This window comes from Ixodes scapularis, unplaced genomic scaffold, assembly GCF_016920785.2.
Source record: "Ixodes scapularis isolate PalLabHiFi unplaced genomic scaffold, ASM1692078v2 PGA_scaffold2__306_contigs__length_199485367, whole genome shotgun sequence".
Taxonomy (NCBI): Eukaryota; Metazoa; Arthropoda; class Arachnida; order Ixodida; family Ixodidae; genus Ixodes; species Ixodes scapularis.
In genome coordinates, this window is record NW_024609857.1 from 7,921,233 (window position 1) to 7,948,142 (window position 26,910).

The following is a 26,910-nucleotide window of genomic DNA, read 5'->3' on the forward strand; positions in this document are numbered from 1 at the left end:
GCATCAGCCAGATGTCCAAGCAGTTTATCCTACCTGATGACATAGCAGGCAGTTGGACATGTACAGTTCAAAGACTGTACAATGTTTCAGTCAAACCACATATGCCACTATGACTAACTTTTCAAAAGCGTTAAAAATGGTGTTTTTTGCTTCATAACTATTCACACAAAGCACTATGATACAACCAGTGGCATAGCAAGTGCGGGGGGGGGGGGGGGCGGCGGTCGGGGGGCCTAGGCCCTGGGTACCAGGCGTCCTAGTCACGTAGGGGGTGCCTCCTCTGGCAGTACCCCCCTCCTCTACTCCTCTACCTGTTGGTTGCAACCTCGAGGAGTGAAACGGGGGGGGGGGGGGGGGGGGGGGGGGGGGGGGGGCAATACGCAAGACACAAGGGTTCCAGGTGCCGGATGGCCTTGCTACACCACTGGATACAACAATAGTCTTGATTCAACTACAGACAGAGTCCTAATCCAATTTACCCAGTCTCAAGCTACAGGACCAAACAAGCTTCGCACTTTACGAGGGCCTTGCGTACCCATGCAATGGAAGTGTTGACATGCCCGCACTCAAGAGTGCAGTATGACGACACCTTGCAAACATTGCTACCTTTGAACCTCTGGTTACCTGCAGCCCTACCAGATGCACCAATAAGGCATATTTTCAAGAAAGTACCTATGCTACATCAAGTAATTGCATTTGAACAGCAAATTTACGGTTTAGAGACCCACCAGCACTGAGTGCGCCAGTGGCGTAGCCAGGAATCTTTTTAGGAGGGGGGGGGAGCATGTCACTTCCATGGCTACGCCACTGGAGTGACATGCTAAAACTGATCTAGTATAAACATGTCTATATATGAGCATGTTTTGCACTCAGAATTTTTATAATCGCAGTACTTGTAAAACAATCCTGTGGATATTTGGACAATGGTGCTGTACTGCCAAGTTCTTTCCAAACACTGCATTGTTAGCAGGGGTCCACTTAAATGACACTGGACAAGAAATTCTGATGTATAGTAGATACAAAGTGAAAACAAAGCAGTTTTCTTGCTTCAGCAGGGTTCGACTCCTTCAAAACACTATTGGTCACGAAACTTCTGCCAAAGCTTGGTACAGGGCCAAAAAGTGCCGCTAGGTGCACTACTGTCCTAAAGGGGGCATTTTCGTTTGGCCACTCGTGAGTCGCCCCAAACTCGTGACTACAAGTAGTTTTAGAAGAATAATTTCTTGCACACCGACATTTTGTTATGCCTGTAATTAATCACTGTATGCAGCAACACTGGTTATTCTTCATTAATCTCTAATGAGACAACTTAAAAGTAAGCTTCTTTCGTTTGCTTTCAAATAATGTCTTTGCAAGCAAAAAAAGAGCCAGTTAATTGAGCGTATGGGTTTGCAGTGCCTCTAACTAGACGGCACCAGTCGCGACACTAAATTTTGACAATGAGGGGTTTATAAAAAATAATTTTGAGAAAATAAAAATTGGACAATATTTTTGGCGGTTGCAAATATGCTAGATTGAGCAGTTTAATGAGAATACAGAAAGACAAAGACGCTTGCATTAATGAGAAGCGCTGTCGGTGCAATGACTAGTTTTTGCGATTTATTGGTGGCTCATTCAGAGGGGGTTTGAGATTCCAACACCTCCTGGTTACCCGACTCCCAGCAGTGCTGGTTAGACTGGCGGTTCCTAGCCTTGTCGACGCCGGCGCCGCACATGGTTACGCACCAAGTTCCAACGTAGCGTTACGGAGAAGCTTCGTGACCAGTAGCATATTCAAGGACTCTGGAAGAGTTTAGGATAAGCTTGGAACATGCTTCATCGTGCGAGCCCATCTGGCAGGAGCAAAAACTTGCGTGTGTGTACAAGAGGATTACTATACTTCGCAGCACACCTGTCCTTTCGAGCAAATGACTGTTTTAAAGACAAGTGCGCATACTTCTAGATCTCAAAATCTAGTTTGCCACCTCCAAGTGTGTTGTAATCAACTTTATAGCATCTGGGGAAAAAAAAAAAACTCTTATATACACACTTTCTTTTCTGCAGACCATTTCATAATAATGATTGTAGTCACTTAGTACTCTAGTAGTTAAAAATTTAGGACAGAAACTAGTAGTTTAAAATTTAAGACAAAAAATAGGAGTTTAAAATTTAGGACAAAGTGTCTGCATAGAATACTAGAGTATGCCTCGGACACAGAAATAATGTTACGAAAAAGTATTCATCGACCAGATGTATTCTCAACTGTTACAATTGCCTGGGCAATAGAATCTACAGGGAAACAAGTCAAGACAGCCCACACTCACGTTCAATTTCCATGTATTTACAAGCAATATCAATTTTATCGAATGTTTTTGGACAGAAGTATCATCTCGTCTATATGTCGTAGCGTGCCTGTTAAATAAACATCGGGAACACAGAATCTGGCTGCTCAAGTGTTTCTGCACGCTTGGCAGAATGAATCTCCTTGGATGGGGAGGGGGGTACATTCTAAATGCACGTGCTTCTACTAAATTATCACTCTCCAAGAAAGGTGGGGGTGCAAAATAATGTGCAACAATACTAATCACTATCTATAATCCAAGAGCCACACACTGCCTCAGAGAATGGGTGAGAAAGACGAGTAAATACCTCTCTAAACCTGGAAAATAACAATTAAAAAAAATAATTGCACAAAAGAGGAAGCACAAGAAAAAAACAGCACATTGTTCATACTCTTTTCACAGCCACAGGAAGAAGAAAAAAAAAAGTCTTACAATGTAAATAAATATGGGGTGGTAACCACCCGCTACGCCTGCCCGTACCCGAAATGCGCTACACAGTTGCGCGTGGACAAAGCTTTGACCTGTTTAACTGAAGTTGCAGACAGTGATTGTATGTAATGAAAATGTGAATGGTACGTCGGCGACAGGAAGCACAAATTTGCAAAGCACAGAGACGGATGAGACACAGAACAGTGTGTGCACCTTTTCGCCTTCATTCAGAGGTCAATGTTATCTTTGTTCTTTCCTCTCAAGAGAAACTCTTTGGGGAGGGAGGGAGAGAGAGAGGGAGGGGGGGGGGAGGGGGAAGGGGGGGGGTGGCACACAGACGAGCATTCCACCACACAACTAATGAAGACTCCCCAATACCAGCCTTCTACCCTCGTGCCGGGTGCGTTTCATTCTCAGCAGTGAACAGCAACGAAAGGGCCCGTTTCCGAGACTAGGAACGGGACAAGCACGGCGTGGGTGGACAGCCTAGCGGAGCCAATGCAATGTTACGACTCGAGAACCCAATGGCTTAAATAGAATACAGTGAGATGAGAGGGAGTGAGGTCTCGGACTACTTTACCAGAACTGCAAGGATTCCTTCGAACCGGAAATTCACGTCGACGGAAAGGGACGGGGAACACATGAAACGAGTCAAACTCGACCCTCATAGTTTTTTTAGGCTTTTCGTATAGTATCTTTATGTATATATAATATATACACGACCATCTCCCGGCTACGCACTTAGACACCGAGGGCAGCTTTTCTCCCCGCGTCGATGCCCAAGGTGGGAAAGGGCACAGTTGTCATAGCGAGGAGGCGTCCCGGCCGGGCCTAAAGGCTGCAGCCGCAAGGGCCTCGTGCATGCGTGCACGGAGAAAGGACACACCGAAAAACAGTACAGGAGGAAAGAGCCTTCAAACGAGTCACAAGAGAAGAGTACACGCACACATGCAGACGAGACAGCATTGTAAGGAAACGCGACGCACGACACCATCACCGCCAGTCCCTCGCAGTTCCAGAAAAAAAAAAAAAAAAGAAATGATTCTTTGATAAGAAGGGGGACAAAATGATATACAAAAATACCATAAAAAAACTGCACAAGCCATCCAACGCAGGCCGTCGTTCCCTCGGCTCGAAGAAAACGACACACTTTTTCCACGGTTCGAGCCAAAGCTCCGACGACGGAGACGATGATCCTACAAAAACCAAAACACTTTCCTTCCCTCCTTCGTTCTTCCGAGTCTCTGGCCTCCTCCTCTCTCAGGAAACAAACGAAAACCGTGGGTGGTGGCCTAAAAGTAAAGTCAGACGGCGGCTTCGACCAGCTGGCAGCAGCTTTCTTCGAGGACAACCGCCGTCTCCGCCGGGCACTCCGCAACTTCGTGGCCGACCGCGTCGTCCACTTCCTCGCACTGTGGCACCTCCTCGTCCTGGTGCTCTTCCTCCCCCTCCTGTTTGACCTTGAAGACGTCTTGAAGCGCAGTGCCGTCCTCCTCGGTGTCCGAGGCCTTGCCCTTGGCCGGGATGCACTGGGGGCAGTAGTAGTCCTCACTGTCCTTCACCTCGTTCATGCTCAGCCCGACACACAGCAGGTGGAACCACTGCTCGCAGCCACCGTCACACTGCACCCAGTTGACGGCTTCACCTAGAAGAGGAGGTGGCACGTTTCACTTTCCGCAGCCTCCCCCGCAGGCTGAGACAGAGCTGGTGCAAACCACTTTTCTTTATTAAAACCCACACCATAAACACAGGGTATTTATGCTCGTTAAGGTTTTTATTTGTATGTGACATACGAGAGCCCAGCTACCCAAAGCCCAATTTGCAGATCGAGATTCCGTCTTTTTTTTTTACTCCTGAAAACTGCCGATCGGAGAATAAAAAAATGATGCTGAAATTGCCGCTGTTGCTACGTTGATTATCGACGTAATGCCTTAGCAATACATGGCCTGCACTGATGTCCCATTGAATACTTTTGGCTACCATGAAAGAGAGAGGGGAAAGCTGCTTTTGTGTTAATCTTCTATAATCATCTGGGAGCAAAATAGCGATGTCTGGGCAAATCTTGGAGATGCAAAAGAGGGCCCTGGTAAGAGGGGAGCTCCTTCTTCCTCTCTGGTAGCTATAGGAGCGCTCTTTGGGTCACTGTATTGGCGCGGGGGTTACGACTCGGCGAAGGATGAAAATTCCAACCTCGCGACGGTCCGCATACTTTTGCATTCAAAGATCCAATCTTTCCTCCCGGGTATCGGAGGTTTCGCGCAAATGGTGTCGTCGCTACGCCTCGGTTTTACGTTGTCGCGTACGTCGCGCCACGGCCTTTCGATCCCCTCCTCTACCAATCCTGTGGCGCAACATTGGAAGTGTGCAAGAACTCTTTTCGTCTAGTAAGAGGGCAAGTGGACGTAACGGGCGATCGAACGGAGCGGAAGAGCACGACGGGACCTGCACCACGGCCTCACGAAACCGGTCTCATACAAACCACAACCGTCCAAACAAAAGGCGGCTGGGTGCACCAAAGCAATAAATGCCAACACTTTTTGAAAAATGTGAGCGTCGTAAACGTCCTTTTTGCAAAGCCCAATTCTCGTTCCATGCCTCACAAGGCGCCTTTCACGAGCATCGGTTAGCGAAAGTGAAAACAGTTCCACAGTCCCTCCAAAGCCCGAACTATGGCGCCTGGAATGCGTCTCAGACTGTTGTGTTTAGCGTTCGACCATACATCCAAAGTGGTACCGAAGTGACAACAAATGACCTAACAAAAGACAGAGTGTAGGCATGAAGCGTACAAGTTCTAAAAAAAAAAAAACTATACTCGGCGACAACTTTTCTTGGCAATGCAGTGGAAGGTACGTCCCCCGTCCCCTCTCCCATTCTGAGTGTACGCAGGCTCTCCTCCTCTCCCCGGAAATGGGGGAGGAGGAAAGCCTGCATACACTAGAAATAGGAGAGGGGACGGGGGACGTACCTTCCACTGCATTGCCAAGAAAAGTTGTCGCCAAGTACAGTAATGCGCGAGGCACAGTGAAAACTCCGAGGACAAATGCGAAAGCATAAATGTCGTTCTTCCTCTGCCTTAGTTTGTCTGCGGCGTACTGGCATGGACGGCCACGTTTCGCTACTGCCGAAGTTGCAGCCGCTGACGATATAGATGCCTCAGGCACCGCCATGTTCCTGGCACCGAGAGGAGCAGAAGCTGCTGCAGCCCCCCCCCCCCTCCTCCCCTCCCCACCCCTCCTGCCCCCTCCGGCAATGCCTGCCACAAGAGCGGCGACCAAGAGCGTGCTCTCGTGAAGCGGCCGCCAATGGCTGGCTATCTAGGAGCTGTTTTGCTCAGCCAATGGGAGAATGGGCACTTCTTTCACGTTTTTTTGTGGTTAAAGATGCCGCCGGCTCCGCTCCAGGGGATAGTTAAGGGGAGGCACGGCCTAGGAATCGTGATTTTTTCGAAAAAGTCACATTTTTGGAAAATAGGCTGACCAGCTTTTACAACTTATAAAGAATGCTGTCCAAAAATTTTATTCCTGTAAGTAAAGTATTTACTCCAAAATAAATTATTTTTGAAGTGCTGGCGGCCGCACGTGCGCGCCAACGACGCGGCCGATTACGAAAATGTGCCATTTTCAAAGCGCGCTCCCTCCGCGTTTCTTAGGACTAGCTTGGACAGGCCCCCCTTGTTGGAATGAGCGTCTCGCCCTCTTTCGTCCTGTTTGCAGCATTGTTCGCGATATCGTGCTCACAGACCGTAAAACCCCGTAGAAAACATAGCTGTGCACGCTCTTATTGGTCAAGCTGGCGAAACAAGAGCTCTGATTCGCTACGACGAGCCACGTCACGTGGCTCGTCCTAGCGAATCGGGAAGCTCTGTTGGAAATGGGCATACAGCCAGGGAGCTACCAAGCGTCATACGCAGAGAGGGCCACCAAGATGAAGGTTGCGAAGGCCCAAGTGAAAGCGCTTGAGTCCTCAAAGATGTCCCACAAAAAAAAGGAAGATGGAAGCTCTGGCCAAGGCACAGAGGGACCGTGCAGAGGAAGGAGTGACATATGCCCCTGGAGCATTTTAGATGAAATGGCAAGCCCCATCTAAACTAAGACAGTGTTCGAACTTTCAACCCCGTTTTTCTCAGCTTCATGTTTTCACCATTTTTTCACAGCTCTAAAACTATCGTTTGACGAGTTAAGCGCCCCCAACAGGGCCGTAACCAGGGGGGGGGGTTAGGGGGTTCTGACCCCCCCCCCGAAATTGTTTTCTGGGTACGGCCCTGGTCGGTGCACTTGCAGCCAGCCGATTTTAATCTCTACCTCTGCGCACGCGCAGTGGCGCCGGTCGGCTACCGGGTACCGAACCGGGACCGGTTCTCCGGTTTGCTGTAACTCTCCATTATATGCCACCAATGCACATGATTCATAGGCGAAAATAAGACAATAGACACTTTCAAAATGGTCGCCGTTGTTCCCGAAAACCCCCCCCCCCCCCCCCCCCCCCGAAATTTTTTTCTGGGTACGGCCCTGGCCCCCAAGTCTAATGTATGGCTTTTTTGGCATAAAATTTACTGGAGAACTCGGCTATGGGCTTACTTTTTGCAAATTGTTATTTCTTCACACAGAAATGTTGACGTTTGTGAAACAAGAAAAAAATTAAAAATTCATACCATTATTGAAAGTTCATTTTTACGAGAAATATGGCCTTAAAAATTATTTCAAGCCTACTACCGATTAGTTTAGTCATTCAGCGTTATATCCCAACAAAGAAATTGTGCCTTTTTATTCATATTTTGAAACAATAGTTTTTTTCCTTTGGCACTGTTACATGTACATTTTTTTTCAACGAATAAGGCTGCAACTTGTCAAAAAATAAACCTTTTCGGTTGAAAGTTGGTGTAGCCTCCCAAGTTTTGACGTTTAACATACCATAAAAATTTCATTGACCTGGCACAAATGCTTAAAAAGTAGACCCTCCAAGGGAGTGCCTCCCCTTAATGCTTTCACACTAAAAAGCTCAAGAGACTCTGAGTGTTGCCGTCGTCACGGTGTCCAGACTCCCGGCTGCCAAAGCTTCCATGGACCGTCAAACTGGAGCGCGACCTGCAGCAGGACAGGCATCTGCCACATCCACCACCGCTGTTGCGACACTGCTGGGATCGAGGGACCACTTTTTCGGACGCGGCGAACATACCAGACAAAGACGCGTTCCAGGCGCCGTACCACAACGCCCGCAGACGCAGTGTCGGACGTACCTTGGGGCTTGACGCAGTCCGGCGCCGAGCACAGGTCCTCGGACGCGGCGCCCCCGACTGCGTCGTCCTGCTCCTGCGTCTCGGCGCCGCCGCTGTGGGACGGCGCCACCCTGCGTCGCTTGACCACCCTCTCCGCTCCGGTCTGGGCGCCTCCCTCCTCCTTGGGGCGCACCTTCTTCGGGGGCCGCACTTTGCGCTCGGGCTCCCGCCGGCCCGGCTCCTTGGCCGGCCTCTTGCCCGCGGGCTTCGCCGTCTCAGGGCCCGAGGCTGATCCCGCGCCGGGCGACGGACTGCCGGCCTCCTCCTTCGAGGCCCTCTTTTGCAGCTTAGGCTTGGGCCGGGGCTGCGGCTGTTGGGGAGCGACAATGGTGAGCTGATAACTTCCCAAGTTTATGTTGCTTCAATAAACAGTCGGCTGAAAGTAGCGCTCTGTATTGTGCCCATTACTTTCTGTCCCTGTCTCGCAGCACTTATTGTTGAAAGGAACTATGCACCAACTAGCCCACCAGTCAGTACTGTCACTATTAACTTCTGAATGTTTTGTGGCGCCCCCTGCTTTTGTGGCTCGTAGAGAGCCAATAGACCATTCCGGAAATTAGTCTATAACGCTCTATGGTGATCCGACGTACGGCGAGTGAAGGGGTAGCCGTAAATAGAAGGAGAGGCTCATGTTTGTTTAGCATTTCGCAATTTCAGAACGTAAAGAAAGAGGGACAACAATGAAACAGGGTTTGTATCGGCTTTCTGATGTGTTAGATTCATTTTCTTTGTGGTTTGAACTTGCAGCGCTAGGAGAGGAAAAATCGAGACACCTCCAGGATGTACACTTAAACGGCCCCGCAATTCCGTGTGCCACGCAATGCATCGTGGGGTTAATGAGGTGCTTTGTATTATTTTCCGGAAAGCTCTATTAGAAAAGGGAACGCTCCCTGGTCATGAAAAGAAAAGCCACACATAAAGAAAAACACAACAAGCTTGGGAGTAACGAAATACTGGATGTGACGTACTGAAGCTTGTTGCACACTCCTGCTGGTGTACTTTTAATTGTAATCTTAGCCCACAATTATCGAGCAAACTAGAAGCAATGCCGCAGATATACCAAAAAGAAAGTTGCAAAATCTAAAATTGTTAGCGCAAAAATGACCAGAAATTGACCCATTAGAATTTCGGCAGAAAATATAACCTTAGTCTCGTACAAACGGTGGCGTATTTTGGCATTAGGGGGCCTTCTCCGGGAAACTTCACGCTGCTCTGCACTCTATGGGTTAGGCACTGCCGCATCACGTACAATGGGCGCGCTCCGACTTGTTGCGGGCAACTTTGGCGACATCAACGTCGCGGCTAAACGGTGGAAAGGGGGGAGTGTGGAACGCCACTTCTCCCTGCACTGTCGAGATGCAGGGCTATTACGTAAGCTCGTGCTGCACGCCGGATGACCGCTACATGTCGTGAGCATTTTTTGCCAAATCCCAGATATAGGTTATTTCATAAAATCATGAGCCATTCCACTCTGTGGAGGTGGATGACTAACAAAGCTGTTTAGCACACGACATAGACCTACCCCAAAGAGCTGAAGGAGTCTAGACAAGAGACAAACGCGACCGCACCGCCACCCCGGGAGAGCGAAAGGAAAGGAAACTGGACACGCAAGCGCTTGGGAGCAACGACGGAGAAAGGGCGGTGCAAGCATAGACATGGCCGACGCGGGTAGCACAGCGGCAAATCTTTGAGAAACCTTTATTGTCTACCTGAGAGTTTACTATCTTGAAAATGGTGCCTATTGATAACTAATCTACTGAACAGACGTATTGCTAAATTACCCAAGCATCAAGGAGAACGCAGGGAATGGTGTTCCACGCACCGCACGTGCCGGCGTCTGCAGCAGTAAATGTTCTAGAGCAAAAGCCTAACACAAATGGCATCTTACACGTGCGTTCGTCAACGCTTCATTTTGGTTTGGTTATTTACTTAGAATCTTTTATGCAAGGAAGGCGTGCGTGTGTGGCGCCGGCATGTGCAGCAGTAACTGTTCTAAAGCAAAACCCTAATACAAATGGCACCTTGCACGTGCGTTTGTCAACACTTTATTTTGGTTCTTTACTTCGCATCTTATACGGGGAAGGGTGCACGCCCGGCAGTGCGAGCATAGTTTTTAGTCATTGCACACGAAAAATCCACCAAACCCTAGCCATAAACAGCTTCGCTGTAAAATATCCCTGTTTGACCGTATAGTCACAAGCTGACAAACGCCACAAAAATGATTTTGTTAGAGAATCTACGCAGAAACGAGCTATGCAGTCTCTTTAATGCTGACATTTTCGACAAATTTTTACTTCTTTTTAAGGGGCGTCCATTACTTATACAATACCGAGGTATTTGCGTACAAATGTTGCTACAAAGGAGCGGACTAGTCCAAAAGATTGCGCCTTTTTTGGGGTGCATTTGCCACGCTCGGTCAAATGCCACACTACATATTTCCAACAGACATTACCAAAACAACACCCACGGAAAACGTTTTTGTCGAAGGCACCCAAAAGCGCGCGGAGGCCCGCAAATTAGTGTCGCATCGACAAGCGTTGTTAGCGCAATCCCAAACAAAAACTCTATGTTGGCGTACGTGGATTCGACGAAAAGACGTCGACCCCGGACGAGGTCGGTGCTCTGGTCTCACCCTGGCTCCCTCCGGCTGCTCGACCTTGCGCTTCTTGATCCTCTTCTCGGGCTTCTTCGCAAACTCCGCGTAGTCCTGGGAGCGAGAAAAAGAAGCATTGAACAAATCAAGCACCACAAGCCGGCAGTCGGTCGTCACAATGATGCCAATAAAAGGCGGGTGGACGCGAAAGTCACCGTCCTTGCGACGCCGCTTGTCGCAGTTGCCAGACAAGTCGTCTCTTTGCCTCGGTTGCGAGCGGCGCCACCGGACCTTTGTAGCGTGAGCTACACTGAAAGAGCCGTGCTGCGCAAGCGCGAGGGGCAGTGACGTCACACGGTGCACAGCTGGCGCGCCGGAGCCGCCGCTGCAGCGCGCTCTGCCGCCATCGCGCGCGCCTCGCCATTCTGCGCATTCCAGAGGAGTGACGTCATAGCCGCGACAGATGCACTGGCGCTGCCACGTGCCCAGCTGTGCGCCTCCGTTGTGCAGTAGCCAAGTCTGAAGCTGCACCGGAGCCGCTTGATAGCGCCTCTCATTTTGTGTGCGTAAGCTCACGCTACGTATATCCTAACATAGCCGAGCTAAGCCACCGCAATTTTTTTTTATATATGACTAGCGGTAGCCTGTTGCGGGCCCGGTTTCCCCACGCCTCTTGTTAAAGTCCTTCTCCGGATACGTTGCATCACGTAGACCTCGGCACTAGTGCCACGCGTGTTGTTTAGATGCAGCTTCGTCATTTACCTTAGTTTCATGTCTCAACGACGGCAAGAACACGTCGAGCCAGCATCCGTCGAAGTCGCAGCGGACGCACAGAGCCGAAAATGCATGCGCAAAGGTGCACCGTCTGGCTGGCGGCAACTCCGTCGCAATAGGGGGCATGTGTCAGTCATCTCGTCGATCGCGTCGCAACAATCGCCATGTCCAGAACATTGTACCTCTTACACCAGGACCGAGAGAAAGGGGGTGGGGCCCACCTCGAACTCCGGGAAGGCCTCGAAGGGAGAGAAAGGGTCGCCGGGGGGCTTGGTGGCCTGCAGGATGCGCCAGATGTGCTGGGTCTCGTCCAGGGACACCTCGAGCAGGTCCCCCTCCATCATCAGGGCCTCCAGCTGGGCCTTGGCCAGGTGCGACAGCTCCAGCACGGGTGACTCCACCTTGCGCGGCACCAGCGGAGACTTGCGGGCGTGCTTGCGCGGGGACGGGCTCGCCGCTGCACCCAGACAGACCAGATTGGGGCACATTTGGATGGCCTTCACGTGCTCGCATTCGCTCGGGGCCGAGCTCTTCGGATCATTCGTGACCCGAGAACACACATGCACAAGCCATCAGCTAACCCTGGAATTCCGTTTTGCTAGAGGAAAGGTTTTGCGCTATTTGCGATATTAAATGTACATACTATCTATGAGAAATTGTCGTTTGTAACACTATCAAAAGATTTACAAGCCAAGAATGAATGACGAGCGGAAAAAATAGGACCAAGGCGCATGCTCGTACAATGCTTGTTCAAGCTAAACTGGGAGGGGGAAGGCTGAAATATTTCTTCTGCCCCAGTGCAAAAAAATAGAGAGAGAGAATAGCAAGGTTGGAGGAAAGAGCAATCACACCCAACTAGTGGTAGTAAAATGGCCTCAATTTCAGGGGGAATAACTTAGCATAGTACTTGCGAACGAAGCACGGGAAAACCGTGGGTCACTGCACGTAGTTGTGTGTTCTGCTGGATACATAATTAAGCTAGAAACTATGCTGTGCTTCATATACACAATAAAACAGCACATCTGACTTCATGCAAATGATCTGGGCAAGAGTGCATGCTCGTTTTTTGCTACTAGTACACTTTTTTTTTCAAATGGAGTTACGTGCAACAAATTTAACCAGAACTCAAGTGCACGTATTGAAAACATTGCCTAAAAATTCTTTGCGCAAGTGGTTGCTAGTAATCTTTAGAGTCGCTTCCAAGATATGAATATGCAATCTGCTCATACCAGTGGTGTTCTTGGAGGCTGTGGAATAGGCATGCTCCATGCTATTGTAGCTGTCACAGGGAGGCTTTCCCTTTTCCTCCTCAAGCACAGGCTTGCTCTCGTCGACTCCCTCGCCAGACTGCAAACATAAGCATACTTTTATTTAGTAACTGTCGGTTGCCGACAGCATAGTGACAAGAGCTAGCATCATTGCAAGAGGGCCAAAGTGTGAAAATAGGAGCACTCGAAAGCAGAACAAACCAAGGACACTTCTTGTTCGGCCGCCACAGCGGGAATCACATCTTCAGGTATGCTGGCATTGCTGTCCAGCTCTGTAGGCCCACAGGAAGACTCGTCAACTGCATTCAAAATTTCAAGATTAAAAAAACTAAAAACCTGAGCAGAAGCTAGACAATGCAGGCATAAGACCTAAAATGTAAATACTACAGTCGATTTTGTTGGGCCTTCTTCAATACCTCCATACACAAGCCAACAGCTGAGGGAGATCAGAGAGTGAGCAGAGAGAATTTGCCATGGAATTCCAGCAGATTTTCAAAGTTTGGTGTTTTCTCTCCAGTTTTATTCCATAAAGCCATAATAAAATGACTGTCAATGCTAATATTGTTTGGCTATGTTGACCTTTACTTCACGAGTTATCTCATACACCTCAAGCATAATGACTATGTGATTTCCAGTTCCTGTTTTTACCGTAAACTAAAATGAGAGTCCTTCCCGCTTAGAGTACGGCCCGTGAAAACTGTGGCAAACCTTTGTCCTGAACCTTGAGACCACTGAATGCAGACTGAGCGACACTCTGCAGGTGAGGCTGAAGCTCTGGCTTGCTGGCCGCCCTCAGTAGTTCGGCACTGATGATCTTCTCAGTCTTCTCTCGAGCTGCCTGCTCCACCATCTTCTGGGACAAGACGGACAGCTTGGCCAGTGCTGCGGCCAGCTCCTCCGTAGCCAAAGCTTGTCTCGCACGGTCCTGAGTAACCATGTGGGAGAGAGCATGCTTATCCCATCTGCTTGTAACAACAAAACATGATGCTACATACAAGTCCAAGTAAATTCAGAGAGTTTACATGGAGGGCAAAGAACATGAAATCCACTGCTAAGTAACTAGTGTTGCGCGAATATTTGCCTCGAGATGAACTGCAATATTCGTATTCTTAGAAGATTTGATCACAGCAGGTTAGCCCTGTTGAGCGCGCTTCTTGCGGAGCACTGGTACACTGCGGAGAAGCGGCATCTGCAGGTGTTGCTTCGGCACAGTATACAGGTGCTCAGTAAGAAGCGCACTCAACAGAGTAATTTGTGGCGATCAACACTTGGAGAAGTATAGAAGCGTGCTTGGAAGAAAAGCACACTTGCAAACCAGGATGATGCACGCACGTGCCTGGTGTAATAAAAAAAAGAAACAAACTTCATGATGTTGATGTCTACTTTGCAGTAAAATTTTCAAAATTAAACTGTGGCTGTTATGCAAGAGTATATGTTAAGGCCCGTCCAAACAGGCTGCTTCAGAAATCATGAGGCAACACAACTCCGTCATGTGAAATGCAGCGGTCCGCTTCCCTCAGTTTCTTCCTTTTGTATTTTGTAGGGGGGAATCATTCTCTATGTCAAAGTTTGTGTCTGTCCTAGAGCATGCTCATCACGTGGGTCTGGACAGCCACACTCAAGCACTACAAGTAACTAATTCAGTTACTTCACTGTTCTCTCCCATTACTCCAAAAACCTTCTTAAAATTGCTCTTAACTCATTCATAAACTACTACGAATGTGCAAACGTTTTTTTTTTCCTATTAGCCCCGAGAAGTTCGCCTGGCGCCCCCTTACGGCGAACCGGGGTGACGTCACGGCGAGGAGAGAATTTTTCCCCGACTCGCCCCGCTCGCCCTGTGGAGGCTGTGACGACGCTAGCTGTCGGCGCGCTTGTTTCTATTTAATTTTTTTCGGCGTGTTTTTCGTAGGAAGTGTAAATTTTTATATATGCCTTTATTGAGGTATGGCCTGTAGCTACAGGCGAAACTTCAACGAACATTTTAAGCATGGCTGACAGGCCAGGCAACGCATGAACCACAGCTGGTATGTGAAAATAAAGAAATATGGCCACAATTGCAGGGGCATCACTACAGATTCACATCTCGCACAATAAACGCTGCTGATGGTCCGAATGGATTGGCAGGTTATGTATACTATTTTTTTTTTGTATCTCTGTCTTTGAACAAGATCGCCGAAGCAGAAAAGCTGCATGCTGCTCGAGCAACGTGCCAAATACAGTCTCGGCCATGGGGAGAGAATCACAAGTAAGACAGCCCAAGTGCAGGGGCAAAGTAAAAAAACAAACAAGGAACATTTATTCTATACATTGCTCGCACTTGACCTTTGCTGGATTCGGATAGTATTTCAATGGACTACACGGGTGGTATCTGTGGAATTGTTTATATCAATCCTCAAGTAATATATAACAAACGTAAGTTAAGGTGTCTAGCTCGTTATTAGTCCATTAAGCCCTAAAATTGAGATTTTACTTAAATCGAATTGTCCTGAAGCTAAAGTACAGAAGCTTTTCTCACGCAGACTGTCGCCCTTCACAGGTTCCACATTTTCTGCTACCAGTGCTGCATCTTTCACTGGACAGACGTTTGAATGCTTGCTTTTACTCCTGTTTTCCTCTTGTCAGAGAGTCCAGTTGCAGGGAGTTTGGAGGCTGAGAAAGCTTTTGGGGATCTGCGGCAGTGACTCTTATATGGAAATGACAATTCAGACTAAACGGTGTATTTTCCGAATACCAAAGGCTGGAATAAAGAATGTCAGGAAAAAGTATAAATATTCCAAATTACGGCACTATTGCTGTGCATATTTTGGGCAGTTTACTACATATCATAGAGGCAACTGGGAGAAATTCGGCCGTTTTTGCTGCTACCATACAAACTAATTTCCAGTAATTGTGAATCCTCTAAGAAATATGCCTGCATACGCGTATAAACTATATATTTAATTCAGGAAGAAGCTACATTTATGTAAAACAACCCTGTTCCATGAGTACTTCAAAGATCATCAGACGCAGGGCCTTTAAAACATCTGCAAACCAGCGCATGCAGAGTGGCAGCGCAGAGTCGGGGTCGCGAGCTAATTTGCCGACCACCGAAAGGCCCATAATATAAAGGCCTTCAGATGCCTTGAAGGCGGGATGTAATATCGTCCTAAATCATGAACATGCAAGGAACAGAATTCCAGCGTCTAAAACACTTGCGTCACCGCTTCACTGACCCCTCTCAAGATTGCCTTGCGTCGTGTGGACGGACGGGGAGGTTCATCGGCGTAATTGCCTCCGCCGATAGTTTTCGGGATTTGTAACCCAATTTTAAAGGTAAAAGGGACAAGCAGGCTTATAAAATGTACGGAAGCACGTTAATATCGGCCTAACTCAACGTCTTGTACACCGGGTAAACGAAGTCCGGCTCCTCGAAGAGCTTGCGGCACACAACGCCAAACCAGGAAACCGGTGCTGGGAAGCGACCCGATGCGAGATCGCGGAGCGGGGTACTCGCCCTGACGTCACGGTACACCTCACCCAATCAGGGCGCGGCGACCGCAGCGACGCTTGTGTTCGCTCTCGGGGCTAATAGGCTGCACTCGTAAATCGAAAACGGCACTGTGCAGGGAGCGCAGCTGGTGCAGGTAAATCGAACAAGCCCACCGTCACAGCAAGAACGGTGTCTCTTTCCAACGCCTGGTTTCCAGGACACGTTTATGGCTAGGGACGGCAACGCAATTCCCCAAAGAGGTTCCCGCAAGGAGCTGTACGGAAGGACGTCTCCCCACCTGCCAGGACATGGCCCTCTCGGTGAGGCACTGGAGGGCCTCCCCCTCGGGCAGCCGCACGGGTAGCTTCTGGAGGGAGACGAGCAGCGACAGGATCGTCTCCAGACGGGGACGCCGGGAACGCAGGCAGGCCGGGCACAGGAACTTGCTCTCGCGCTGGCCCAGGGACGACGTGCCCAGGCCGGCCGCAGTGGCCCCGGCGACCGCCGGGCTGGGGGAGGAAGCCGACGCCGGGCCGACCCCAACCGCGGGGCCGGGCTTGGGAGCGCCGCGGGACTTTGGGGTCGGCACACAGCTGGCTGCGGTGCCGGGAGGAAGGAATGCTCAGTGTTAGATGCGCCGCGGTGGGAGTATGAACGGCACTCGTGCCGTATGTTGCCCGCCGATTGTCAGGAGGTCTTTGGCCGCCGATTTGAGACCGGACTGGCTCGGGACGCAGAGAAACAGATCTTTTTCAAAACTTCTTTGGGCGACATAGGCAGTTGCCATTTCTTGGGCACAAAGCCTGCAACTGGATCTAAGTCCTTGTCGAACAGCGACGCAGAATTCGTTCTCTAACTCAATAAGAGCAGGGTTCCCGTCAAACTCTGACACGGCCCTCTCGTTCGACAGATTTCCTGCGTGCCCAAACAATGGCGGACTACGATAACTGGCGCCGTAACGACTACGGCAACATTTGTAGTTGGGCACGTTAGTAGATCGTGCATATAATATAAAATAGTGCAAAAAAGTCAGAGGACACCTAAGCATTTTTTACGAGTTGTGAATGCGAAAGCACGAATGTCATTCTTCTGCTCCTTTAGTTCGTCTGCGGCGTAGTGGCGTAGACGGTCACGTTTCCCCGGCAGACGACCGAGCGCGCGCTCTTGTGAAGTGGCCACGCCCCACTGAGCTCAAGTGTGCACCCTCCCTGGAGTTTGGCCGAGCAAGCTCTGCTGCCGGGCCCACACCGCTCTTACCGGTGGCTGGGCCGTTGCATGCGCTGTGCCGCCATGGAGAGATCTTTTCTGGCAACTTTTTTTTTTTGAACTACGTCGCCCAAGAGCCAATGGGAGTCTCGTTCCCTGATGACGCGTGCCAGCCAATGGGAGCATAATCCATCAAAAATCAGCTTCACTTTGCTCCATAGGAAAAGGGGATTTTAGGTGCCGTTTGGCCAACGGTTGCCATGGTTTCCAACCTGATGATGTCAGTTCGCTCCACGGGACAGTTAATGCTTTCACATTAATCAGCACAAGGACGGACAACTAGAAGGACACAGACACAGCACTGTGTCCTCCTTATCCATGTTTATTTGCACTGTTCTATATTATTTGTACTGTAGCGACTAGGGGGTTTGTACTTTTGAAAAGAGTCTATTAAGAGTAATGTTTTAGGTACGGAAAGTTCACCTCGGTCAAGCGGGGCAAAACTTTTCTTAGGTACTAACGTTCATGAGGAAAGTGCAAATAGGAATGTGCAAATATTCCTATACCATGCAAGCAATTCATGACACAAAAATAAAACAAACGTTAGCAATATTGTTCATCTTCTAAATTTTGAATATGAGAGCACTAGCATTACATGTGGAAAGCAGCTCGGCGTTTATATTTGGGACAACTACTCATAAATAATGGCACTGCCGCTCATTCCTGTCATAATACCATAAAATAAAAAAAAACACAAGGTCTCTTATGTTATCCCCAAGACGACTTGAAGGCAAAAGCTCAAGCGCAAATGCAACACAGACGCATGATTTACGGATGTGGCGGTACCTCTCTGCCCGTGGCGGAGGGGTACCGCGTCAGGCTACTGAACGGAAAATCGCTGGTTCAATGCTAGCCGAGGGGCAAGAGTGAAAAGTCTTTTTGGAGGAATATTGAAATTGCAGATGTCACGTAAATGTTTTGGCACCTTTCGTGTCACCGACGTGTTTTCGCTCAAGGACTGAATGATGAGATATACAAGGCTTTCGCCTTAATGAAGACAACCGTGGGAAACTGGGCAATGGGCGCCTGCTAGGTCGCAAATCGGAAATGCAGAACGAGCACACTGTCGGGTTTGCTTTTCCGACCGCTGAACTCGGAATGATAGTCGTCTGCCGAGCTGGTCGAGCACGCCCCAACGCATAAAAACCAAACATCGGCGTTATTTTTGCCAAGCTGCCCTACGACGCTCAACAAAGTTTTCGCATCAGCGGCACTCGGCACAAGGAGACGCGACCGTTCCTAGGCCTAAGCATCTTCACAATTTCACTGTCTGAAAACAGACCACAACATGTTTGTTGACATCAATATTGTGAAGGCACTCAGGATGATGATCATGATGAAATGGACATTCTCTAGGAGCGCCCTCACAATATATACTATGGACAAAACATCTCCGAGGGTTTTGTAATTCCTCAACTCAGGTTTTGGTAGCCATTTGCACCATGTGGTTACACTTTTGATCGCTTCCACATTTCCCATTATTCGCGTGCGCATGCTACCATGCTTGGTTTGATTTTTCTCATATTTTCGAACTTGCTTAAACTGTCCTTCAATGATATCTGAAACGTCTCAAAAAAGAGAGGCGGAGGAGGGAGGTGGCAGATGGGGGACTCGTTGTGACATGGGTGTACGCTTAACAATTTACAATAATTATTTTTCTTAAAAATTGCACAAACAATAACGCAACGTGATGTGAATGAACAGCGTCAGCCAAAACGACATTTCAATGATATTGCGTCGTGACTGACCGAAAATTACGGTAATGTTCTGTTGCACGGCGCCTCATGTAAACCACAACCGATCACACACAGAGTAGCAAGCACTAAACACAACCTCACAGACATGCTGCAGAAATTCCATGGTCGCACCAGCGTGTCCATTCTTCGTTGGGTAAACATTCTTTTCCATGTGCCACTTTACGTTCACACACGGCATGAACTTCTTGTCAAATGCATTCCATCCTACCACCCAGGGCGAGACCGTCCGCACCAAGATGGGGACGACGTCCTCTCTCATGGGTGTATTTATGCCGTTGAGCATCCGCTGCTTGCTCCGGCGTATGCCTCACCCACTCCATTCTTCCACGCAGAGGCTTACACCGCCGAGGGAATGGGCAACCGAAGGCAAGAGAGAAGGGGTGGCAAGGAGCTCGATCGTGTGACCCCCAGCGCAATTGTTATTGGCCAATTGCTGTGCACTTTAACCACAACTATTATCAACAAAAGGGCCAGGGTATCACTGCTGTACTCGCCCTTTCCCGGCGCCAGGGCCACCCGCAATAAACACCCGCACGCTCCGTTAGTTTTCGGCAACACGACACTTGCCCAGTACAAGCCCAATATAGCCGATTCCGAAAAAAATGTGTAGGACAAACCAGCATTGTAGCACAACATTTCTGCAATACGTACATGCCGAGCACTACATCTGTACACACCAACGTGTGGAAAGCTAAGGGAACCCAACCAAAGCCACACATATGTGCACACATGCAGATACAGACCGACAGACAAAGAGAGAGGGAGGGAGGGAGGGAAGGGGGGAAGAGCACGCACCGTGGAACCAGTCCTTGCAGAGCTCGCACTGCAGCATGTGGCCGCCAAAGAAGCGGTGGCAGGAGCAGTAGCGTGCCGAGCCGGTGTCCTCCAGGCGCTTCTGGATGTTGTGGGCTCTCAGCTGGCGCATGCTCTCCATCTCATGGGCACCAGATTCCTTGAAGGCCGCCACCTGACAAGGGGCCACACCACATGCTTTTACCCCTACATTCCTCACTTGGCAAGCACAAACAATGCAAGTGGAGTTTTTGTGCTGTACAACAGTTTCACTACACTATCTCTGGAAGGTAATTATAATAATTTAAAAAAAGGGCATTCATACAAACTATAGCACTCAACATCTTCAATTTCACAAGTCTGTCTGTCTTACTCGAGGTTTACAAGTGCGCTGAGCGGTTTCGTTTCGTCCATTTAAAAGGATATCGTCACCAGTGTCAGTTTGGCCTATTTACTAGCTCGCTAAAGCAGTGACCATTAGCTCCGGTGCTACAAACTTCACAAGCTTAGCTGAAGAAAGTAATATATCATAATATTCCGAAAAAAAACCCGTAAGATAACCCACTCCAATTTTTGACATGATTTGATATTTTTTTTAAAAACACCGAAAGATAGCTTACTTTTAGTAAATGCACTGCCATGGCCAACGGTGACTACGGCCAAAATGGGGTTAGTTAGCTACGGTGAAAGATGAGCAAACATTGCTGACTGGGAAGGACAATTGCCTATGCTATACTGCCCCTTAATGTGAAAACCAAGTTTGGCAAATCACAAAATACAAAAATAGCATTTGTTCAATATTTCTCAACTGCACGCCGAAAGTTAGCCCATTCCTCATTTTTACCCGGTTTGCTCTCGCTTTTAAATGGGCTCTTTCAGGATATTACAGTATTTGTTTCTTAACATAAGAATAACAAACCGTCGCCCACATAAGAATATAAGAGCTTTGCATCCAATTGCATCACATGACAAGTCATTAACACTGAGCCATGTACAGACAACTGGGCCTTCTACAAAGAGTGCAACAGTAGTTTACTAAGCTGGCTTCTTTCGCTACTTTTTAGAATTCATTATGCCAGCATCTTTTTTTTTCCTCCAAGAGAGCCAGGCAAGGGGATGCATTTCTGAAAGACCATGACCTCAGCTTTACGCACTCCTAACTACACAGTATAATGAACTGAGCACGTCACAGAGTTCAATGTATAGTCCAGTGCATATCTCTCTCTGCATTCCAAGGGTGATTTCTGGGCACTGTCTTAGTAGAAGCCCTTTCAGAACCTCACACTCCCCTAGTAGTGCAAGCCCACACACGAGGGCACAGCGCTCGAGGACAGCTTGGACAAAAGAGGCCACTCACAATGGTCGCGGCGTCTTTAGTGTCTTCGGTCTTCACCTCTGGAGAGTCCTCCTTGTCTCTTTCGGACAACGCGAGGCCGTCCCGCAGGCGCTTCTTCTTGCCGCGCGCCGTCACCTGGTAGATGCCAATGTCCTTGCGAGGCGAGAGCACCTGCGACCGTGAATAGCAAGACGAGTGCCAACGTGAGGGAGCATCAAACCGGGCCAGTGATGTCATCACAATCTAGCACAGCCAATAACACTGTCACAGAGTCTGAGAGCCTTTGAAACAATATTTCCAGTAGGGCAGTCCTGAACAGCTAGGTATTTCTCAATAGGTGGTTAACTTGAGACAAAAGAAGCCATTAATTTTCGGTTGCAAATATTTATTATTTTTATACACAGCTGGGTTTTTGCAGGTTGTGTTCATAAAAGAAAAATATAAGTAGGCATAACGAGAATCTCTTTGAACTTTAAAGCAATGTAATATGAGTGGGTGTTATAACGACCAAGTAGCAAACAGCCTAGAAATATCAGTTCCTTCTGCCATAATACCGAAGTGTTGTCATTTCGACGTGGCTATTGGCTAGTATTGCAGAGCCTCGTCAGAAGGAAATAGTACTTTGGAAAATAATCCAAATTATTCTCATCAATGAAGCTTCTAAAAATAAAAACTGCCCCAGCTTCATAGCAACGAGCTATTCACCATGCCTACATGGTGCATCGCAAATTATTAGGGACTCCGTTTGTTTCTCTGGACGTCTGCACCATCGACGTAGCCTGCACTGCCTCCAGTCAAACGTGGCCCTTAACTCAACAACTTGATGTAACGTCACCAGCCTACGCATCTAATGAGGCGACCACCCGAAATCTTGACCAAGGTTAATGCGCTCTCACGTGGGCCGACAAGGGCAGGCTCTCCGTCTGCCTCTCGGCAGTGTTGAAAGAAATATGTTACAAGCAACGACGTTAGTAGCGACGCATTACTGTTTTCAATAACATACTAATGTACACATTAGAATCCAAAACGACTAACAAGTAATTTTGTTACTACTTTACGCTATTGTCTACCAAACTACGTTACTCATTAGTTTTTACTAAAACTAGTCCCGTTTTTAGTCCCTTTTAATGAACAGACCACCACGACCACGCTACATTTTACGAATCTGATAAAAGAAGGATAAAAATATTGCCATATCGCTGTTTAAATGACATATTGCCGACAAAGTTCATGACTGCTGCTCATTGCTGCTAAATATACTGAAATCTCAAGTATTGCAGAAGTAGCGTTCGTTACTTCCATTTGCAGGACGGTAACAAATCTCGGTTAAGCATTAATTTTTTTACGAACCAACGTGCAACGCTATTTTGTTACTTATTTTTAGTAGTGGGCACTGCACTACTCTCGGGAGCAAGGGAGGGAGTGCGAGAGTCACCTCGAGCAGAGAGTAGGCAGAGTTCTTCTTGAGGAAGGTGCGCCCGGTGCGCTCCTTCCAGGACTTGGCGGCGGCCACCTGTGACTCCACCTGGGGCAGCTGGTCCAGCCGCACCGGGATTGGCCGGCCCTTGTTCACCAGGTTCTCCAGGGCCTCCAGGTACGGGTAGTTCTCGGAACCCTGCACGCACCACACCACCTCTTCACCCTCTCGTTTAGGGCGGCGTCGCGGTCGTCGGTTGACCCGGAATCTCTTTGTCACAATATGGGAAAGCTTTCCCTAGGGCAGCGGTCTCAAACTCATTCGAGTGTGGGGGCCAGATAGGCCACCCTAGAAAGGTCGAGGGCCAAAAAGGGGGGGGGGGGAGGGGGGGGGCAATTATTGGGACAACAAAAATAGACCAATAAGCAGCATTTGAGGTCATGTTGCAAATCACGCCGACCCTCCCAACGACCTATGAATTCCTACAGAAGGAACCTTGTGCTTTTTGTGAGCTCACCATTTTGCACCGCACTCTGATGTTATAAGATTTAAAATACCAACGCGCTGGGGAGTCTTCAATAGAACAATAGCATATTCACCCTCCTTGCCATGTGGCGTAGGCTCAACAGGCATAAAAAAATATATCTTCATACGGCCGTTTCTCCAATCCTGGCGACTTTTCTAGCGGTATTATACGAAAATGCTTGAACTGTAAAGGTACTGTGTGACAGCTAGAAGCTTGAGTTCTTAGCTTCATCTTCAGCAGTTGCTGCCGCTGAGTGAGAGTTTGTGTAGCCGATTGGGGTGCCTCCTTGAGCAAATATATGCAATTGTAGCAGGTTGCATTGCCGGTCCGGTTGATCTACATAAGAAAGGGCTGAGAAGCAGGTATTTAGACGAAGGAATACCGAGTTCAAAAGAAAAGAGCTCCTTTTCGAGCGGAAATGGATGGACGATATAAAGCTACTATTTATGGCCTTTGTTGCGCTCAAGGCTTGCATAAGAAAGGGGACTCGCAGCCGCAGGATGTCTGCGGGCCGCTTGTTTGAGACCTCTGCCCTAGGGCATAGGACAACCTCGAGGAACCTTTAAATGCCTCAAATGGCGGCCGAGGAACCCCTTCTGGTCTTGCCATTGGTCCAATAAAGCAATGCAGAAGCTCACAGACCATGTCAACAACAATGCACATACCGTATTTACTCACAGAATGAACGCACTTTTTTTTCCGAAAAATCGATGCAAAGTTGGGGGGGGGGGGGGGGGGGGGGCGTTCATTACGCAAAGTAAAATTTTTGCGTCCGTATTTACTCGCATAATGAGCATAATGAACCGACATTTTACCCTGAAAAATCGAAGTAACTTCTTATGCGCGCGGCGCCGGACCCGGTAACCTAACTAAGCTGTGCAAAAAAAAACAAAAAAACTCCTGTTTTCTTTTTCTCTTGGTTTCTTGGGTTTTTTTGTTTGTTTTTTTCTTGCCGCCTTCTGCAAGCTGTTTTGTTTGCTTAGGCATTGCTTAGGCGAGGGCTCTCCCCTTATCTTTATCTCCTTGCGCGCGACGCACGACCCCACGCGCGACGCACGACCCCACGACCCCCGTAACCTAACTGTGTTGTTCTTTTTTTTCTTTTTGCCGCCTTTCGCAAGCTGTTTCGTTTGCTTAGAGGGCTTCTCCGCTCCTGAAGCTCCTCTTTGTTTTTATTTTCTAATAATTCCTGGTTTCTTTTTTTTTCTGTTTGTCGTTTTTCCCAAGCTGTTTGCTTGGAGCGCTTCTCTTTCTCAGCACAGCGCAGTACCTGCGCTGTGCAAAAAAAAAAAAGAAAAAGAAGCTCCTTTTGTTTTTTTTCTTGCTTCCGTTGGATCTTTGCAAATTTTTTAACGCCCTTTGCAAGGCATTTTGTTCGCCCACGCTGCTCATGCATTCCCGACCTCGCTGCCCCAGGATAGAAAAGTGTGTTCATTTCGAGCGCGTGGGGGGGAGAGGTCAAAATTTTGAAGTCCGAGTTGTGGGTGCGTTTATTACGCGAGTGAAAAAAAGTCGAAATTTTGAGAGCCGAATTGGGGGGTGCGTTTATTATGCGAGTGCGTTCATTGTGCGAGTAAATACGGTACTAAGAAATAAGAAATGTTTGGCTCAATGTTATGCATCAATGAAGAGCTCAGACAGGCAGAAATGGTACCTTAACTGTAAAAACGCCTCACTTAGGAAAGGAATAGTTGAAGAAATTTAAACGTTTGGGGAACTCGTTAGGGTACTCTGGGGAACCCTTGAGGTCCTAGGAACCTAGTTTGGGAACTCATGCTTTAGGGCAGAGGTCTCGAAACCCTGGCCTCCAGAGGTCTTTCAACCAACCCGTGGCTGGTCGCAGTTCTTCCAATAAAGCTTGGACCACGGCCCGCTTCCTGCAGGCCCACTGCTACCGGTGCAAAAGGAACCAGCCGTAAAGAAACGGTGCCTCAACACGCAACCACAACGTAAAAAAAAGACCTATGTATTATAAGGCAGGTTCCTTTCTCAGGTTATTCACTGGACACTGTCCTCACCAGCATCGCCGTTCCTGAACCGGTGGCCTAGGGGCCGACTGAAGCACCGGGGAGGGGCACCGAAGACAGGGGGAGTCAACCAATTAATTCGCTCGGAGAACCCGACGGATAAACATGGGTTTGGAGAAGCCACCGCGGAGAAACTCGCTGGTCGCGTCTACTCTTTCGTAAAACCCCCCGATCACGTAGAAAAGACGAACGATTGGAAACACCGTCCACAGACATGAAGGACCGTATTATTCCGATATAAATAAAACGCCCCATAATGGGTGCCAAATTTGCACCAAAAAGGTACAAACTTTTTTTTATTATAAATTTTTTCTTATTTTTTGTTTACTTTTACTTTCACCCAGCGCAGCTTCTGCCGGCAAAACTCACTAAGGCCAAAATCGCCAAAGTTTCCTGACCAGTGAGCGGTGGGTGGCGTGCATCGCCGACTCAAGCGCTAACCAGAAGGACCTCCGAAGATCCCCCCAACGACGGTGCCAGGAACGCATCTCCGACCGGTGTGGTTGCCACAACCGAAAAAGTCGTCCCTCGACTTCCGCCCGACGACATCGTAAAAGTGTCGCACCTTCACCAGCCGCGATTCTGGCAGTGCCACGGCACCATAGGTGGACGTGGCAGTCCAGGAAAGCTGCGACAACGGCGAAACTCGCGTTTGCACTTTTTATTCACCGGGACCCTCTGGCGCCAATCGCCTCGGTCGCGACATCCAAAGGCGTGACACTCCGGCTTCTGCGACTTCGTACGTTTGTACGTACTTTCAACATACGGGTGCGTTTCGGACACTGTACCTAAGCGAGCCCCTTCCCAGACTAGCTTCCGTCTCCCACCTGCACGGCCTCGGCCTTGGCGGACCACTCGCTGGCCTTGCGCGTGGCCTCCTTGAGTGCAGCCAGGTTGGGCAGGAACACGGGGATCTCGCTGGCCTCCGCAATCAGGGCCTCCAGGGCGGGCAGAGAATGTCTGGGCCTGCACGAGGAAACACCGCCGCCTCAGAACCCGCTCACGGACCCATTAGAACCCTCTAAAAAAACTTATTTTCATTTCAGTGTTTTTTTTAACGTACATAACATTCAGTGTGCCGCTCATTTGTGAAGCTCGTCTGACGCTTGTTTGTGACCATTTCCTCACAGAAAACGTCACATAAAACATGTTTTGCGTTAAAATCTCGACCGTCAAAGGGTTAAGAGCGCGAGACCGCAGCGCAAGTCTGCCTGGCGAAGACGAACGCACTTGGCCTGCAGGCAGGTCTTGGCCTTCTCCTCCCAGCGCTCCCCGGACGTGAGCAGCTCCTGCAGCTCGGCCATGGCCCGCTCAGCCACCGGGTGTGGGGCCAGCCCGACGCCCGCGTCCAGCAGCTTGCGCAGCGTGTCCAGGGTCACCTCCGTCGGATCCTAGGAAAACGAGCAATCTTGGACCTTTTTCCGCTTTCGTCCGACAATATGAAATATTATTCAACGTACATTCATATACATGAAGCGAGCATCATTTGGCTTGGACGGGCCTGTTTTGCACCATGTATGTGAATGTACATTAAATATTATTATTACTATTACAATTATTATTAATTTATTATCCCCGCTGCTGCATTCTACTGCCCCGTTTCTGTGCCATTCGGAGCACGTCGACATGCACGGTTTGAAAACTTGAGAAGGTGGAC

At 48.8% G+C, this 26,910-nt stretch overlaps 1 protein-coding gene across 9 annotated transcripts in view; it reads right to left on the reverse strand.

Moving 5' to 3' along the window:
* Nucleotides 1-2,215: 2,215 nt before the first annotated feature.
* The window catches only part of LOC8042168 (lysine-specific demethylase 5A), a 53,438-nt gene continuing 28,743 nt past the window's right edge, over nucleotides 2,216-26,910 (reverse strand). For 6 of the 9 annotated variants that reach the window (XM_029987275.4, XM_029987274.4, XM_029987271.4 and 3 more), the window contains exons 23-35: nucleotides 26,484-26,644; nucleotides 26,081-26,219; nucleotides 22,719-22,898; nucleotides 21,305-21,454; nucleotides 19,951-20,122; nucleotides 16,431-16,729; nucleotides 13,369-13,585; nucleotides 12,862-12,959; nucleotides 12,622-12,739; nucleotides 11,614-11,849; nucleotides 10,604-10,732; nucleotides 7,987-8,335; nucleotides 2,216-4,395 (exon numbers count right to left, since the gene is read on the reverse strand). In XM_029987275.4, coding sequence (XP_029843135.3) covers nucleotides 4,055-4,395; nucleotides 7,987-8,335; nucleotides 10,604-10,732; nucleotides 11,614-11,849; nucleotides 12,622-12,739; nucleotides 12,862-12,959; nucleotides 13,369-13,585; nucleotides 16,431-16,729; nucleotides 19,951-20,122; nucleotides 21,305-21,454; nucleotides 22,719-22,898; nucleotides 26,081-26,219; nucleotides 26,484-26,644 — 2,589 coding nt within the window. In that variant the 3' untranslated portion in view covers nucleotides 2,216-4,054. The remainder of the gene's footprint in view (nucleotides 4,396-7,986; nucleotides 8,336-10,603; nucleotides 10,733-11,613; nucleotides 11,850-12,621; nucleotides 12,740-12,861; nucleotides 12,960-13,368; nucleotides 13,586-16,430; nucleotides 16,730-19,950; nucleotides 20,123-21,304; nucleotides 21,455-22,718; nucleotides 22,899-26,080; nucleotides 26,220-26,483; nucleotides 26,645-26,910) is intronic. The other 3 variants (XM_040499071.2, XM_040499072.2, XM_029987276.4) reach the window with 1 other exon arrangement.